This window comes from Myotis lucifugus, unplaced genomic scaffold (genome assembly GCF_000147115.1).
Source record: "Myotis lucifugus unplaced genomic scaffold, Myoluc2.0 scaffold_14, whole genome shotgun sequence".
Lineage (NCBI taxonomy): Eukaryota > Metazoa > Chordata > Mammalia > Chiroptera > Vespertilionidae > Myotis > Myotis lucifugus.
In genome coordinates, this window is record NW_005871062.1 from 14,170,187 (window position 1) to 14,186,345 (window position 16,159).

At 43.5% G+C, this 16,159-nt stretch overlaps 1 protein-coding gene across 2 annotated transcripts in view; it reads right to left on the minus strand.

Annotated features, from left to right (window-relative positions):
- USP13 (ubiquitin specific peptidase 13) overlaps nucleotides 1-16,159 on the minus strand; it is a 109,355-nt gene that overhangs the window by 62,463 nt on the left and 30,733 nt on the right. For both annotated transcript variants that reach the window (XR_002828243.1, XM_006084891.3), the window contains exons 3-5: nucleotides 15,491-15,551; nucleotides 7,425-7,546; nucleotides 2,247-2,389 (exon numbers count right to left, since the gene is read on the minus strand). Coding sequence is in view for 1 of the 2 variants with exons in the window: in XM_006084891.3 (XP_006084953.1) it covers nucleotides 2,247-2,389; nucleotides 7,425-7,546; nucleotides 15,491-15,551 (326 nt within the window). In the remaining variant the exon portion in view is untranslated. The remainder of the gene's footprint in view (nucleotides 1-2,246; nucleotides 2,390-7,424; nucleotides 7,547-15,490; nucleotides 15,552-16,159) is intronic.

Consider the following 16,159-nt stretch of genomic DNA (forward strand, 5'->3'; position numbering starts at 1 on the left):
TTCAACAAGACTGGACACATTCCTAATCTGCTCTTTCCTTCTAGCACCTGCCTCTGGAAACACACCAGCACCTAGGAGATGCTCAAGTGGCCCAGAGAGCATTCCAGCCAAAAATGTGACAACCAAAGACTACTCTAAGTTGGGTTCCCCAAGAAGCAGAGTCTGAGACAAAAATATGAATGCAAATGGCTTGTTTGGGAGGTGATCCCAGGAAGCATCACAGGGAAGTGAGACTTTAGAAAGGGCAGGAGGCTGCCACGAGCAATGGGGGCCCAGTCCAGCTGGGGAACCCTGGAGGCAGTTATCCCACCTGAGTGGAGATCTGGGGTATTTGTCCAGCCACTCCACAGGCACTGGCCTAGGGCTGATCCAGGAGGACAGGAGGGAGCATTAACTCCATAGCATCTCTGACTGTCCCATCACGAGCCTACTTGGTTTCGGCAGGCAGAGAAAGCCCTCAAGCAAAGAGTTGCAGGTGGTTGCAACTGGGAGCATTAGGGTGGGGACAGACTCAGGGGTATGGGCTGGCCATATTCAGTATCTACTACTAAGGTACAGATAATTTTGTTATTTTTTTATAATTTCATTTTTATTTTTATTAGAGAACGTGCAAGAGACACAGAGAGAGAAACATCGATGTGAGAGAGACACATCGATTGGTTGCCTCTTGCATGTGCCCCAACGGGATCAAGCCTGCAACCGAGGTATGTGCATTGACCAGAATCAAACCCAGGACCATTTAGTCCATAGGCCGACACTCTATCCACTGAGCCAAACCAGGTAGATAATTTTAGAGAGGTTTTTTTTAATTGATTTTTTTTTTGGTGGGGGGGTTTTTTTTTAGTGTTATACAAAGGATTTTTTTTTTTTATTTATTTATTTTTTTATTGCTTAAATTATTACAAAGAGTATTACATATGTCTCCTTTTTTTTTTCCCCGCCCTTGACAATCCCCCGGCTTCCCCTACCCCCCAGTGTCTTATGTCCATTGGTTATGCTTATATGCCTGCAAAAAGATCCTTTGGTTGGTTTCTTACCCCCCCCCCTCCAGCCCCCCACCCTCCCCAGCCTTCCTGCTGTAGTTTAACAGTCTGTTTGAGGCAACTCTGCCTCTGTATCTATTAATGTTCAAGAGTTTATAATGGTCTCTATTATCCATGAATGAGTGAGATCATGTGGCCCTTTTCCTTCATTGACTGGCTTATTTCACTTAGCATAATGCTAGAGAGGTTTTTTTTAATTGATTTTTTTTTTGGTGGGGGGGGAGAAAGGGAGAGAGAGAAAGAGAGAGAGAGAGAGAAACATCAATTTGTTGTTCCACTTATTTATGCATTCATTGGTTGATTCTTGTATGTGCTCTGACCAGGGATCGAACCTGCAACCTTGGGCAGCAGGACAGTAATCTAACCAACTGAGCTACCTGGTCAGGACCTAGAGAGAATTTTTGAGCTTATCTTACCTAATAATAGACAAACATGTAAATTGACCATACCTTTGCTATGCTAACCAGCCAATCAGGAGAGTATGCAAATTAACCTAACAAAGATGGTGGTTGCTCTGGCCGGTTTGGCTCAGTGGATGGAGCGTCGGCCTGCCGACTAAAGGGTCCCGGGTTCGATTCCAGCCAAGGGCATGTACCTTGGTTGCGGGCACATCCCCAGTAGGGGGTGTGCAGGAAGCAGCTGATCGATGTTTCTCTCTCATCGATGTTTCTAACTCTCTATCCTTCTCCCTCCTCTCTGTAAAAAATCAATAAAATATATTTTTTTTAAAAAGATGGCGGTTAATTTGCATACGTAGGCTCCAAGCGGTGGAGCGAAGCCTGACAGCCCCTGGGCTGGCGGAGCAGCGAAAGCCTCACAGCCGCGGGGCCCGAGGAGCAGCGATAGCCTCATGGCTGAGGGGCCCGCAGAGCAGCGATAGCCTCACAGCCGCGGGGCCAGCGGAGCAGCAAAAGCCTCACGGCCTCGGGGTCCGCGGAGCAGCGAAAGCCTCAGGGCCGCGGGGCCGGCTCCAGCTGGAGCCTGGCCAGAGCGAAGGCCTGGGTGCCGGGTGCCGGAGGAAAACCGGTGCCAGCAGCCAGGGGAAAGGAAGGCCTATTGCACAAATCTCTTCGTGCAACAGGCCTCTAGTTTTTAATAAAAGGCATCTGATAAAAATATATTAACTGCTAATTCAGAGAAGAGGTAGAAGAGTAGATATTCTTTTGGTTTTAGGGGGTAAAGCTCCATTTTCCTGACACTCACCTTGGAGGAATCCTGACTCCATTGTCCAACTGGGTGAGGTTATTGGCATACTTGGATACTGGCAACTCATGTTCCCAGGTGTCTGGGTCTTGTTTTCTGTATGGAGATTTTGAGCTAAGAACTGCATCACAAGCAATTGTTACCTATAAGACGAACCCAAATGTAATATATTAGAACAGTCTGAGAGAATAACAACTTCTATAAAATAAATTTCAAGGTTTATTAGTAAATACAGCTTAATCTAAGAAAAGCAAATGGTACAGTTACCACAAAAGCAAGATCCTACTTTCTTGATTCCAGCACTGGCTCTTGCTGGATTTTGTCTCTGGCCTACAGTTTGCAGTATTGACAATGGCACAGGATAGCGAGGAGCCAAATCCAGTTTGTAAGCCCAAGTGCAGGAGCCAAATTTAAAAATTCCTACCCCTTAGCAAGCAGAGTGAAAAGTATAAGGTGAACAATTTACAAATTAGCCAATGGAATGCCTAGGATTTACCCATGGGGTGTGTTTTCCTCTTAACAAATATACACCCAGATATGCAATACCCTCAACTCATCACACAATGGCATGTGGTCAAGGGCACTTGAATGGAATGCAAGCAGCAGCTTCATTATTCCATTTATTTGAAATACCCAGAATAGGCAAATCTATAGAGACAGAAAGTAGATTAGTGATTGCCATTGGCTGGGGGGGGTGGGGGGGGGGGTTGAGAGGTGGGATAATAAAAATATTTTAGAATGAGCCCTGGCCGATGTAGCTCAGTAGTTGGAGCATCGAACTGCGCACTGGATGGTCTGGGATTCGATTTCCAGTCAGGAGCAAGTACCTGGTTTGTGGGTTCACTCCCTACCCCCAGTAGGAGCGTGTGCAGTAGGCAACAGATCGATGGTCTCTCTCAGGTCTATATTTCCCTCTCTGTCTCCCCCTCTCCTCCCTCCCTTCCACTCTTTCTGAAAAGCAATGGGGGGAAAAACTCTAGAATGAGATAGTGGTGATGGATGCCCAACTCTGAATATAATAAAAGCCACTGAATTGTTAAAAATAAAATTTTTAAGCAAAAATTTGTATTCTGCATCACTAACCTCCTGCACAGTTAGCTGAACTCCATGCAGAATCTTTTCCCCTGGGTACCACTGATTGATCCCAGAATTGATTACGAGACAATGGAGGAAGTTCCCTCAGCTGCCATCCCACCCCCATCCAGCCCGTGGGCAATTCCTATCACTCCTACATCCAAAACCTATTTGGAATCTAGCTCTTCTCAATTTGGACACACCCATCTCAGTTCCAATAACATCACAGCTCACCCAATGGCCACACAGCAGCCCCTTAGTCTCCTTCCTGCAGCAGCCAGAGCGATCTGCTGTGAATATCAGATCTTATCCTTCCTCAGCTTAAAACTTTCCGAAGTTACACTGAACACTACCAGCTGACGACACTGGGCGAAGCACAGTCAGGAATGAGGAAAAAGCCCCTGCCCTCAAAAAGCTTTTACTCCGTGATAGATCAGGCATCCATACCTATTATTTACAACCTTTTTTTAAAAATACTCCCATTCATCTCTCACCACAAGTGCTGCTATATAATTACCCTCTCCTCTCAATTATCAAAATTCATCTCTTACCCCCCATCCAGGGCTGGCCCTACAGAACGAGGCTGAGTTCACCCACCAGCCCCTTCCTGATTTTTATGGGGTTTTTAAGCTGTCTCCACACTTCTGGCTACGCACTCTAATCTTTTTAGTCTGGTCTGTCGTAATCCCCTTCTTGGTTCACCATCTTCGTCAAGCCCTTCCCAGTCCTCATCTGAATTTTATCTACCCCACTAGGTCTTTAAGTGTTCTGGTTTGCAATACACAATATTTTTTATTAAGAGCTGAATATAACATTTATTTTCTTTGACTATCCTTCCTTGTGACACTCAACAAAACTTCCTTAAATTTGGGCCACTAAAATACACTAATCTAGTGTTTTCAGAACATCATCTAAAATCACTTAGAGGCCTCTTTTATGGATCATCGCTGAAGGCCAAGATACACCACCCTGTAATTACATTGTGAATTATCTTTCCCTGGATTTGTTATATGGAGTGAAGTGAGAGACCTAGTTACTAGTCCTGACTTCATCCCAGGTCCTCAAGTTCAGTGGGGTCCTAGAACCTACTCAAAGCAGCTCACAGACTCAATTATTATATATTAAGAAATTCTGTAAGATATTTGTTAAACACTGACATTATTAAAAACTAGAAGCCCGGTGCATGAAATTTCAGCCTGGCCTGCATCCTCTCACAATCTGGGACCCCTCAGGATGAGCCTAAACCGGCAGTCGGACATCCCTTTCACAATCTGGGACGCTGCATGCACCAGTGACCATACTTTTCATACAGGTGAAAGACATCTTGCTGTTTTATGGGCAGCTACATTTTTTTTTACCCTGATTATAAAGAGTAGTACATAACATGATCCTTCTGAGGCAGTAGTACCATTTTCCCCATCTTATGGGTGGAAAAACTGAAGCAGAGAGAAGTTAAGTAATTGGCTTTGTCACACAGTTATAAGTGTCAGAATCAGGGCCGACCACAAAATGTGCAAGCCAGAGTCCATGCATGTCATTGCCACATCATCCTGTTTTTTCAGTGTTAGAGTAGCCTTGCCAGGTTTTAATTTTTAAATCTGAGAGACTGTTCCCAATATATAGGGTAGGGTCCCTAGGCCTAGCCGGCGATTAGGGCCGTCTGTGGGGCGACTGGTGGGTGGGGTGATCAGGGGGCCCCCGCTGGCATCCGCCTTGGCTGGTGGCCTGGCACTGCCCGCTGGTTGGCCCCACCCCCCAATCGCTGCCGCCAGTCGCCTTCCTCTGGGTGGGGAGGGAATGCGTTTCATAGTGACCTGGTCATTCCACTGTTCGGTCGATTTGAAAATTAGGGCTTTATTATATAGGATTAAATTATATAAACTTATAATTAAATAAACTATATTTTTTAAAGGTAGCTAATATGCAAAACACTTCATAATGGTTTTACTATGTCTTACTAGTATCCATGTTCTCTTGAGGTTATTTACATCTATGGTAAGTGAATGGTGGAAATTCTTTATAAAAGCTCTTCCAACACTGCATTCAGTGACATTTTGTTAGCCTGAAATCAGCCATGGTGGCAGTATTCACACACGGAAACCAGCAACCTCTACAAAGCGGGACTTTTCCCCCAGCGAGGTGGTTGCTAACCATTTACAAGCATACCACTGCTGACTCCCTGATGTCTAAAGCGAGGTACTAGGTTCCAGATTATAAAATCCTCACTGAGCCCCCAATGCTCTGTCTCTGTGGACCTGCATTGCTAGGAGGTGGTTTCAGTTTTTGGTAGAATCTAGTAACTGACTACCTGAACCTGAATTTTTCCAGTGCTGAGGAGCTCATGAGATGAAGGAAGCGTGACCTGGTTGGGTGGTTTTGAGCTCAATAACTCTGTTATTTAAAAGCATGAAAAGAGAATTTTAAAAGTGTGAAAAGAACATGTAGTATAGATAAATCCTATTAGATAAATCCAGGCTTTTCCTTCAAGCTCCCCTTCCAAATTATTCTCCCTTCTTTTTTAATTCTCAAACTATTCCTCGATTCTAAAAGACGCTGTAGTAAAAATTCTGATTTATACTGCTGGGTTTAGATTTCTATGTCACTCCACTTTTAAATAAAAGAATTCATACCTCGAATTATGTTCTGAATATAGGAATAATTTAAAGTATTTAGAGATTTTTTAATTCACTTTCTCACATGAAGACTTTTCCTTCTTAGGTGAGTGGGAAGAAAAGCATTTATCATTTACCGTGTGCTTCTTTATTCTTTCCAGACGGCACGGTTACATTGGACAAGGACAATGAGAACTCTCCGTATTGCAAAGATATAAGCTGTAGTATATAAAATCAGGGAGTGGGACAAGACAAGACCATTTGTCCACTCCTATATTTTATCCTTGGTAACAGCCCCACATCAACACGGGGAATTGGAGAATGCAGAAGTAATTTAACTCGGTATGCCTTCCTAAGGGTGTGCACTTAGTACTTAAAAAGGATATGTTACATGTAATCATTAGAGAAAGATTTACAATACCTAAACCCAGAAAACTTTCATTTCTATGGTCTTCTAATTTAGGTATAAAGTAAGTCAGGGGCAGAAGAGGTGGGATGGTAGAAACCTGGCCCCTAAGGACATGGGAACCCCAAGCACAAACCGGCCAGGGCAGGTGAGCAGGTGACTGTAGATAGGGTCACACAAAGTCCTGAAGACTCCGGGAACTAAAGACCTGGCTTTGGTCCTGGCAGAGTTTAAGAGGGGGTGGGGGGGGGAAAGTGACATGTCTACCCTCCAATTGACCCTGACCCCTGACCCCTGACCCCACTGCTATCTGTGGCCAGACTCTGAGAATTCAGGGTGCACACAGAGTGGGGAAGAGGAAAAAGCAAGAAAGGAGGGAGTGGCAGAGACAATACAGAAAAAAGAGGAAAGAACAGGAAAATGGTTAGGGTCCCCGAGGGAACTCGGTGCCCACTCCCAGGATTCGAGAATGGACGTGAAAACAGAGCCTGGCTGCCTCCCCCCACCAGCACCCTCCCAGCTTGAAGTTGTTCAGGAAGGTGGAAGTTGCTCCACGGAAATGAAGGGAAAGGAAGAGAAAAAATAAATTAAAAACCTCACCACTAAATCTAAATTCATAGTAATCTCAGTCCTCATGAGGAGCAAAACTGAAAAGTGGGTTCACGTAACCACAGAGCTGCTGCAGCCCCGTGGCGCGTGAATATCTGGTATTTTTGCCATCCTGTTGCTGCTGTTGCAGCCGTGGGATCATTGATTTAATGCCAAACAAAATCTTACACGAAAGGCCATAAAGTGATAGTCGTTCCTCTGATCAGAAGACAGGCCCTGCACATCTCAGGATGTGGTTTGAAAAATCTAAGCAACGGACTGTGAGTCACAGGCAGCGAGAAGCCAAGCTCCTGAAACGGAACCCTGCGAGCCCTCCTCGCAGAGAAGTAGCACTGTGCTCGTGTCTGTGCTCATTCTTCTCCTCTTCTCGCATTCAGCCCGCCTTCCCCACCCCACGTGCACGCACACGGCACACGCACACACACCTGACACAGAGAGCCACGCGCATCTAGCTAGCAGCCGTGCACACTCACTGACCAGGGCAGGTAACTCCTCAATATTTGGTAGTGCTATTTCATAGTGGTCTGGGAATATAACAAGTTTGGCTTCATCTTCATATTCATAATCGTCGCTATTTAAATCGTCATCAGTATCTAGATCTGAGGAGAAAACAAAAACAAAGAACAAGACATGAAGAAAGAACATCCCACACGAAGGCAGCACTCGCTGGGGAAGCCAGACAGCCACAGGGACCAGACCGAGGGCAGCGCACTCACACTCCCTCCTCTGACCGACCATCCACCGGCCCAAACCCGGGGGTGAAAGGCCCTGCCATCTGCCTCAGTTACGAATACTTACTGATTAGTGACACATGTACAAAGAAGACTGAGTCACATCACACAGCTTCACGGTTAAACATATGTACCAGATACTCAATTCTTAAACATGGGTAAAGGAATAGACTGTTCATTATGATTTGCTGGGTACCTGGTTCCTGATTTCACAAGAATGGGTTGGAATGTTTGTCCCAACACTGTAATTTGGAAGAAAGCACATGGGTTTCAGAATAGATAAACCGAGGTTCAGTGCTGGCTTCAAAAATTAATGTTACTTTTGGGCAAATCACAAACTCTCCAAGCCTTAGTTCCCTCATTTGTAGAATGGAGATGATAACACTTATCTCACGCACTTGATATGGGGAATAAATAAGAAACTGTAGACAAGCAACCTGGCACGGACCTCGTGGTCAATAATAGCAGCTATTAGTGAAAAAATAAAATCTCAATTTCCCTCTTTCTCTCTCTCTCTCACACACTCCTCCCCGCCTCTGAGAGCTGTTGGGATATTGGATAGTACCCCAGAGGGGAAACTCCATAATGTAAATTGGTCCTCGGGCTGTGGGGAATTTTCAGTAAGAAAGATGAGGTCCTCTAGGCTACTGTCTATCAAGTTATCGCCTCTTTGCTTGGCTAATCCCTGGTAAAGGTTAGGAAAAGGCTCAGAAAATGTCTTGTCACAATATTTACATGGACATTTCAGCCTTGTGTTCACATGATGCCAGCACCCCGATCATGTTTGTATGTTTAGGTGTTTGGAACTATGGTGACAAAGAGCTACTAAGCCACATTCCACTCACACACACACAAAGCCACACATAAACAGGTACACAAACATGGGCTCTGTCGACAGGAGAACGTTATTGTACAAGATAAAGCAGCCAGCTGAAAACCAAAGGATCTAGATTCTGTTATTACCCTACTGTTTGCCTCCAACCAAAAATCTAGTATCTTTCTGTGTACAGCTCTGCTCTTGATTCCCAAAGGGAGGGCAGTTTTAAGTAGAACATGAGATACAGCAAAAACACAGTCTAAGTGTGTTAATGAAGGATCCTGAATGACAAGACTCAGAAATGCCAAAGGAGAGAAACAAAAACATTGTTAGATAACCATAAAAGGTTTATTTCAGAAAAAGCTGCATTAAAGAAGATTCCAGCCCGGCCAGTGTGGCTCAGTGGTTGAGTGTTGACCTATGAACCAGGAGATCACAGCTCGGTTCCAGTCAGGGGCAGATGCCTGGGTTGCAGGCTCAATCACCACTGGGGAGTGTGCAGGAGGTGGCCGATCAATGACTTCCTCTCATCATTGATGCTTCTATCTCTCTTTCCCTCTCCCTTCCTTTCTAAAATCAATACAAATATTTTTTAAAAGATTCTAAGAGTTTAAGAAGTGACTAAAGGCATTTATTTCAAGGAAATGACTCAAAGATAGACATTCAGTCAGTGTTATAAAAATTTGAATGCCCCAATATATATAATAAAAAAATGAAAACTTAAACGTTCAATGAAGACAGTGTTCAACCCAACAGACTATTATTAAAATATTTATTTAGAATAGGTAGAAACATGAGAATGTCTATGCTATGTGAACACTAAAAATATAAAATCATTTTCACTGTAAAAACAACTTTGTAGAAGTTATGCTCCTAGATAAGAACTGGAAGGAAATCTAGACAAATGAAAATAGTGAGTGGGTGAACTTTTCTCTATCTTTAAACTTTCCTTTCTTATATTATTTATAACAATTAAGTAACCAAAGTACAAATCTTTTGTTTTTATGTATAGAGTCTGCTTATATAACACTAGAGACCCGGTGCACAAAATTCGTGCACAGGTAGGGTCTCTAGGCCTGGCCGGGGATCAGGGCCAATCGGGGCCTTCCAACTGCTGGCCAGGGCCTCCCTTCCTTCCCCGGCTGCTGGCTGCCAGCTGGGGCCTTCCTTCATTCCGCATTGCCCCCTGGTGGTCAGCGCATGTCATAGTGATCAATTGAACTCCTGGTTTCCTGGTCAAACTCCTGAGGGGACTCTTTGCATATTAGCCTATTATACATATAGATATTATGTAGGTGTCTCTTTTCCATAGAAAACATACTCATTTACTGCTAATTCAAATCTTACCTGACCAAACACAATGATAACTAAGTCCAAGAAAATGCCACCCTGGCATTTACTAGCTATGTAACGCTGGGCAAGATCTTTCAAGTTCATTTTCCTCGGGAGTAAGCTATGGATTGTGTACTCCACACAATTGTTGAGAGGATTAAACAAGGTAAGGTTTTAAGGCACCTCGTACAGGACCTGGCAGGGCTTCTCGGCTCCACAGATAGTAGCTGCCATCACCTCCATCATCACCATCACCACCTTCTCTACACTCCTGACAACATGTTCAAAAGTGCCTTCCCTTCCTTTTGGCTGCCCCTGGAATAAGTTTCAGGAAGACCACAGTATCATGTGGGGTCTGCCATGTGATCTGACCGTGGAGAAGGGACACCTTCCGCGCCCCCAGCCCCTGCACACACCACACATCACACTCTCAGTAACTGTGTGTGAGAGGAGACTTTAAGAAGTTAAAACTCCACCAGGCTACGGACAACAGCAAAGCAGGAGCATCAGAAGGATCGCTGTGGTTTGGGGGTTTTTTCATTGGTAACTGATGTGTATTTTAAAAGAAGCAAGACTGCTGTCATAAAAAACAAACAAACAAAGCAGAACTTTGTTGGGCTTCTTAACACTTTTATTTTTAATTCAACGGAATGGAAGGGGACCATGATCTTTCCCAAACATCTTAATCCAAATTAGAGAAAGTCAACAGAAGGAACCTACACTCTGATTTTAAGGGACAAACCTAAGGTTTCTCCTGAATATAGATGACCCCACAATCCCAAGTATAAATCTATAATTTCCAAATTTCTCTAATTAGGGTCTCACCACCCCAAAAATACCCAGTTGAGAAACCTACAGTGTAAGCATGCCCTAAGGACCTGTAGGACTGGGACCCCCAACTTCTCCCATCAGTCACTTCCCATCGTGACTAATAACTGGTAATATCTGGATGGGCTCTTTTCCTAAGTTTTAAAAAACCTTTTGTGCCCTAGCCAGTCTGGCTCAGTGGACAGAGCATAGGCCTGTGGACTGAAGGGTCCCAGGTTCAATTCCGGTCAAGGGCATATACCTCAGTTGCAGGCTTGATTCCTGGCCAGGAGGCAACCGATGAATGTGTCTCTCTCACATCAATGTTTCCCTCTTTCTCTGTCTCTCCCCCTTCCTTCCACTCTCTCTAAAAAATCAATGGAAAAATATCCTTGGGTGAAGATTAACAACAACATACATACATACATACATACATGCACAAATCTTTAAAAAAAAAAAAAAAAACCACTTCCCCAGCTCTACTTCATCGATCCTCCCAGGTCCCTGGGAGAAGTGGCTGAGACCACACCCATTTCCAGGAAGTAACTTGCCTAAAGTTCCCAGCAGCACAGTGAGGAATGGATCCCTAAGGAAAACCAGGGCTCTGATCCCAGCTCAGCGTCTTCTCGGCCTGACCACAATGCATGTGCTGGAGGTGGGCAGTCTGGCTGCTCCAATGCTGTGAAATCAGACCAGCCATTTACCCTCAAAAGAAGGGGAGGTTTTGGGAAAGCTCTTGAGCGCAGACCCTGTTCTGTGACCGGCTTCAGAAGGAAAGGCAACATGGAATCCACTAGAACCTTCTGGTCATGATAGGCACAGGGGAGTTTTCGGAACAGGCCCATTCCTGGACCTTTCCCCAAATGTTCTCTTTTACAACCTGTTTCTCATCAAGTATGAGTGCCAGGACTAAAGCCAAAAAAATGGACGTTACGCTCTCTGAGGTTGAGGTAGCTCTTTGAAGTCCCAGCCTCAGACACAAAGACCCTAACTCATTCACTCTGATTTATGAATGTTGGGGAGAGGAGTGCTTAATACAAATATGAATATTTAACACTATTTTTATGACATGCCACATATATGGTATTTTTTATGAAATGCATTAGCAGTTATTCATATATCTTTACACATTTGTAGCTTTGTTATAAAAATTATGTAAGATTAGACCAGAATCACATCCCAAGTCCTGGGATATTTCTTTGAAGATCCCAGACTCCTTTACATCTGCTCTTCCCTTCTTCTTTCTCATGGAACAATATATTTTATATGAGTTTATTGCCAAAATTCACAATCTATCATATTGTGGTAAGTTATCTTTCCATTATAGTGTCCCTTTCTAACCTGAAACATTAACACAGAGCTACCCGCACTTTCTCAGTTCACAGCATCCCAGCAATTTTCACACAGCAGCAGGAAGCCAAAAAAAACCCCTAATAGTTCTGTTTATTTAGTAGTTACATCCAAACAACTTAATTAAGTATTTATGTTCTAACAACTTATTGAAAAAATGATACACATATATTGAAAGAAAAAAGTGTTCTATTTCATTCTTAAATAACACAATTCCTTCCTACAGGATGAATACACCTTATCGGGCACTGCACAACTTCTCTTTGTATCAGACTGGATGCTGCCTCCATTTTTCCCAATCCACATTTATTTTCACATGGTATTTGCCGTTTACCATAGAAACCACCAAAAAACCAGCTTCACAAAGAGATGAAGTCATTGAAAGGAATACTGGATACTCCAATAGTGAAACTGCAAGCTAATGGTCCATGCAGTGTTCAAGCATCACTGTGTTCCCTTGAAGAGTTAAAACATCCTGAGGTGCACCTGTGAGTCTGCCGCAGCACCCCAGGGTGCCTCAGAGCACAGTTTGGGAACCAAAAGTGTTAATGGCTCACCACTGCCTATAGGAAAAAGTCTAAAAGCATGGTATATGTATAGACTATCACTGGAAGAATATACAAGATATATAAAGACATACAGACAGAAAATACTATTTGTCTCTGGAGAGACTAACCAGGGAGTTGGGAGACACAGAAGGGAAAGAAACTTACTCTTCATCATACAGCCACTTACAACTTTCAATTTTAAGCTTTGTCCATGTGTTATACATTCAAAATATTTTTTAATCCTAAATGTAAAAAGCATAAAATGAAAGTGATTCAAACGTTACCCATAGTTTTCATTATTGGTTAAAAAAAATATATACCAGCCAAAACTAGAGCTGAGGGAAGAATCCTTAACTGTGATTTCACTGATGAGCATCAATGTAATCGGAAGAGTAACTTCACTGTTGAGGGCAGGATGGTGCTCAGGAGACTTGGGGGTGAGCCATTCAGCACCAGCTAATGGCCTCAGTTTCCCTTGTAAAATCAATACTAAAGGTCATAACTGAATGATTCAATGGTTTCAATGTGACTGTTGAACCAAAGGAAGAGGAATTAGTCACAAATCAAGTGGATGTGGATGAAAGCCTCCCTCCAGGAGAAAGCATTAGTCATCCGCCTCTGTTCATGAAGGAGAAGGGAATCATCCCTCCACTTCAACCGCAGCCAAAAAGCACTTTCTGTTCAAAGAAACAAGAGACTGCAAGAGTTCTGGTTCTCTTCCCTCCATGGAGAGACAACCCCAATGTCCCTTTTAGGGAAGGAATCTGTGGCAGAGCTGCTAGCTGCCCCCTGGTATCCATGCTCCCCTTCTTGCATTGTAACAGGATTTACTTCATGAAGACAGTTAACAGACTTTACTTTCCAGGCTCCTGTGCAGCACCTGGTGTGGCCATGTGTCCAAGTTCTGACCAGAGAGGTGAAAACTGAAGTGCTGCTGAGGATGTGAGAAGGCTGACAAAAAGAATCAACTCCATTGGGAGATTAGACTTTGATCCTTCCCCCTTCATCTTCCCTGTTTTCCAGAATGGCGGTGTGATGACTGGAGTTCTAGCAGCCATTCTGCACCATGAAGTTACCATGAGGTTGGAAATCACAGGCCAGGATGGAGGGTGAAGCAGAAACATGGGAAGAGTCTAGATTCTAATAGAACATGAGGCTGTCACATCAGCGTGGACACATCTTGGGTCTCCTGCGACATGGACTGTTGAGTGAACACAAGGCAGCCTGTAGACAGGTCCCACCACAATGAGCTGGTGGGGGAGTGCTCCCAGGAAGCCATGAGAGGGGTCCACACCGAATGAAACACATAACCTCAGTGCTTGCCTTTGGATTAATCTTTTGAAACAGTTACTTGACATCATCTACCACCAAAATGATCACTACAGAAATCAAACCCCAAAGTCTTTTTGAATAAAAGAAACAAAGTTAAAGGACAAGATAATGAATCAAAGCAGGAAGAAACTCAGCTCTATGACTGTTTCCAAGGGTTTTGCTTTTCAAATAATGAATATGTCTTTGTGTTACAACAGTAACATGCATTTGTTATGGAAAAAATTAAAAAGAAATAAGCAAGAAGACATAAAAATCACACCACCAGAAAAGAGCTACTTTGAGCAATTTGGAGTCTATTCTGCCAGACTCTTCCACACTCGCAGTCATATATGCATACGTGTGTGTGTATAAACATACATATATACACACACATTTACCTACATATATGTACACACATATATAGATATGCATGCACATATACAGGCATATTTATATATACAAGATGGGGCAAAAGTAGGTTTACAGTTGTGAGTACATGAAACACAGAGTTTATTCTTGTATTATTATTTATTAATTATTGTATTATTTCCAAGACAAACAACTGTATACAGGTATATGTGTGTATACACTTTTTTTTTCCACCAAAATGAAATTGCAGTATGCAAACAATTTTGAAATTTCTTTCAAATACTAATCCCAGGCATTTAGGGACTTAAACTTGCTTCATCAAGTATTATCAAACCACTTTTTCTCCTGGACAACCATATCAGAAGCTTAGTATGACATACGATCATGATAACATGATATTAGAAACCATTACTCATTTGCATCAGCAAAGCTAGCTCTTCTGAAGGAGGGAGAGATCAAATCACTGTTAGTCAAACACCACTGGGCAGGCAAGACCCACTGATGGATGATAACATTAGCGGGCAAAACCTTGAGGAGAAACGAGTTATTAGCATAGTCTCCAACTATCACTCCCAGCACATTTATTAATTACACTGTAGCTTTACAGTGGAGAAGCCTGCCGGACACCCCTCAACAAGTGATCAGATTCACATCACCTGTCTGAAAACACAGCACCCCGTGCCCCTGATGCCACGTAGAGGAGGGCACATCACTCTGTGGTACTCTTGCCAAAAACGCATAACCTCAGACTTATCATAAGGACACATCAAAAAACCCAATCTGAGGTCCCTTCTACAAAATAACTGGCCCCTCCTCTTCACACATGTCAGGACTATTAAAGATGAAAAGAGAGTGAGGAACCATCACAGATTTGAAAGGGTTAAGGAAACATGGGGTTCTGGAACATAAAAGGACACCAGTGGAAAAAACGGTGAAACCCAAACAAACTCTGTAGTTTGGCTAATATTAAAATAAGAAAACCATGAAAACTGTCTCTTCTTTAAAAGCAGTGCGGGGGGAAAGACCAAAGGCAGAATTGCAGTTACCCTCAGGCCACTGTAAGCATAACTGTTTCAAACACTAACCCGGCTGGAATGCTGACATCCTTCACCACCAGGATGGCCCAGCTCATCTCAAGTTAAACTGGTTCTACTCATCCTTACCATACAGATCAACAAACAACCTATTACTCCAAATGAAGCACACACACGTGTGTACACACACACACACACACACGCAGAGTTATCTGGGCACGCTACTGATAACTATGCACATTACCTAAAAAAATCTTGGAATTCCTCCTTTTGGGTAAAGCTCCACCAGATGCCCCTTTTACTTTCTGAAAAGAAAAAAAAAAGAAATTGTTAAAATGCAGCCCATGGAAAAGACTAGTGGGGGAGGGATGGGTGGGGGGGGGGGAAGAGTACATCTCAAAGGTTCCCAGATTGTATAAAAGTCCAGAGGAAATATCCACTTGGATTAGAGAATCCCGGATAAACAGGAACTTGACCAGGTCAATGGAGGTAAGTGAAGGGCAACGCTATTGTTCCACCTGCCTATTTTCACCACGCTACACAGAAAGCACTTCTGGAAAGGGAAGTGGAACCAGGCATCAAAGTGAAGTAGATACTCCAGCTTCAAATCGGACATTCTCCCAAGAGGCTGGGGCCACGCCCAGCGCTGGAGGGACTCTGGAAGGACTGCACCTCTCGGAGGGAGGCTCTTGCTCTCTTGCTTCCTACCAGGTCCCCAGCGGTTGGGCCTGGGCCTGCCAACAATTATTGTTGAAAGACTTAATAAATATTAATCTATTGTCACTGATATTTGGTCCTATCACATCAATTTAACCTCCTTAGACATTTCTGGAGCACTGCGGCTGGCTATGTAGTGCATTTTCTACCTATCATGGCAGCAATGAAAAATAAACACCCATCAAGTGTTCATGCA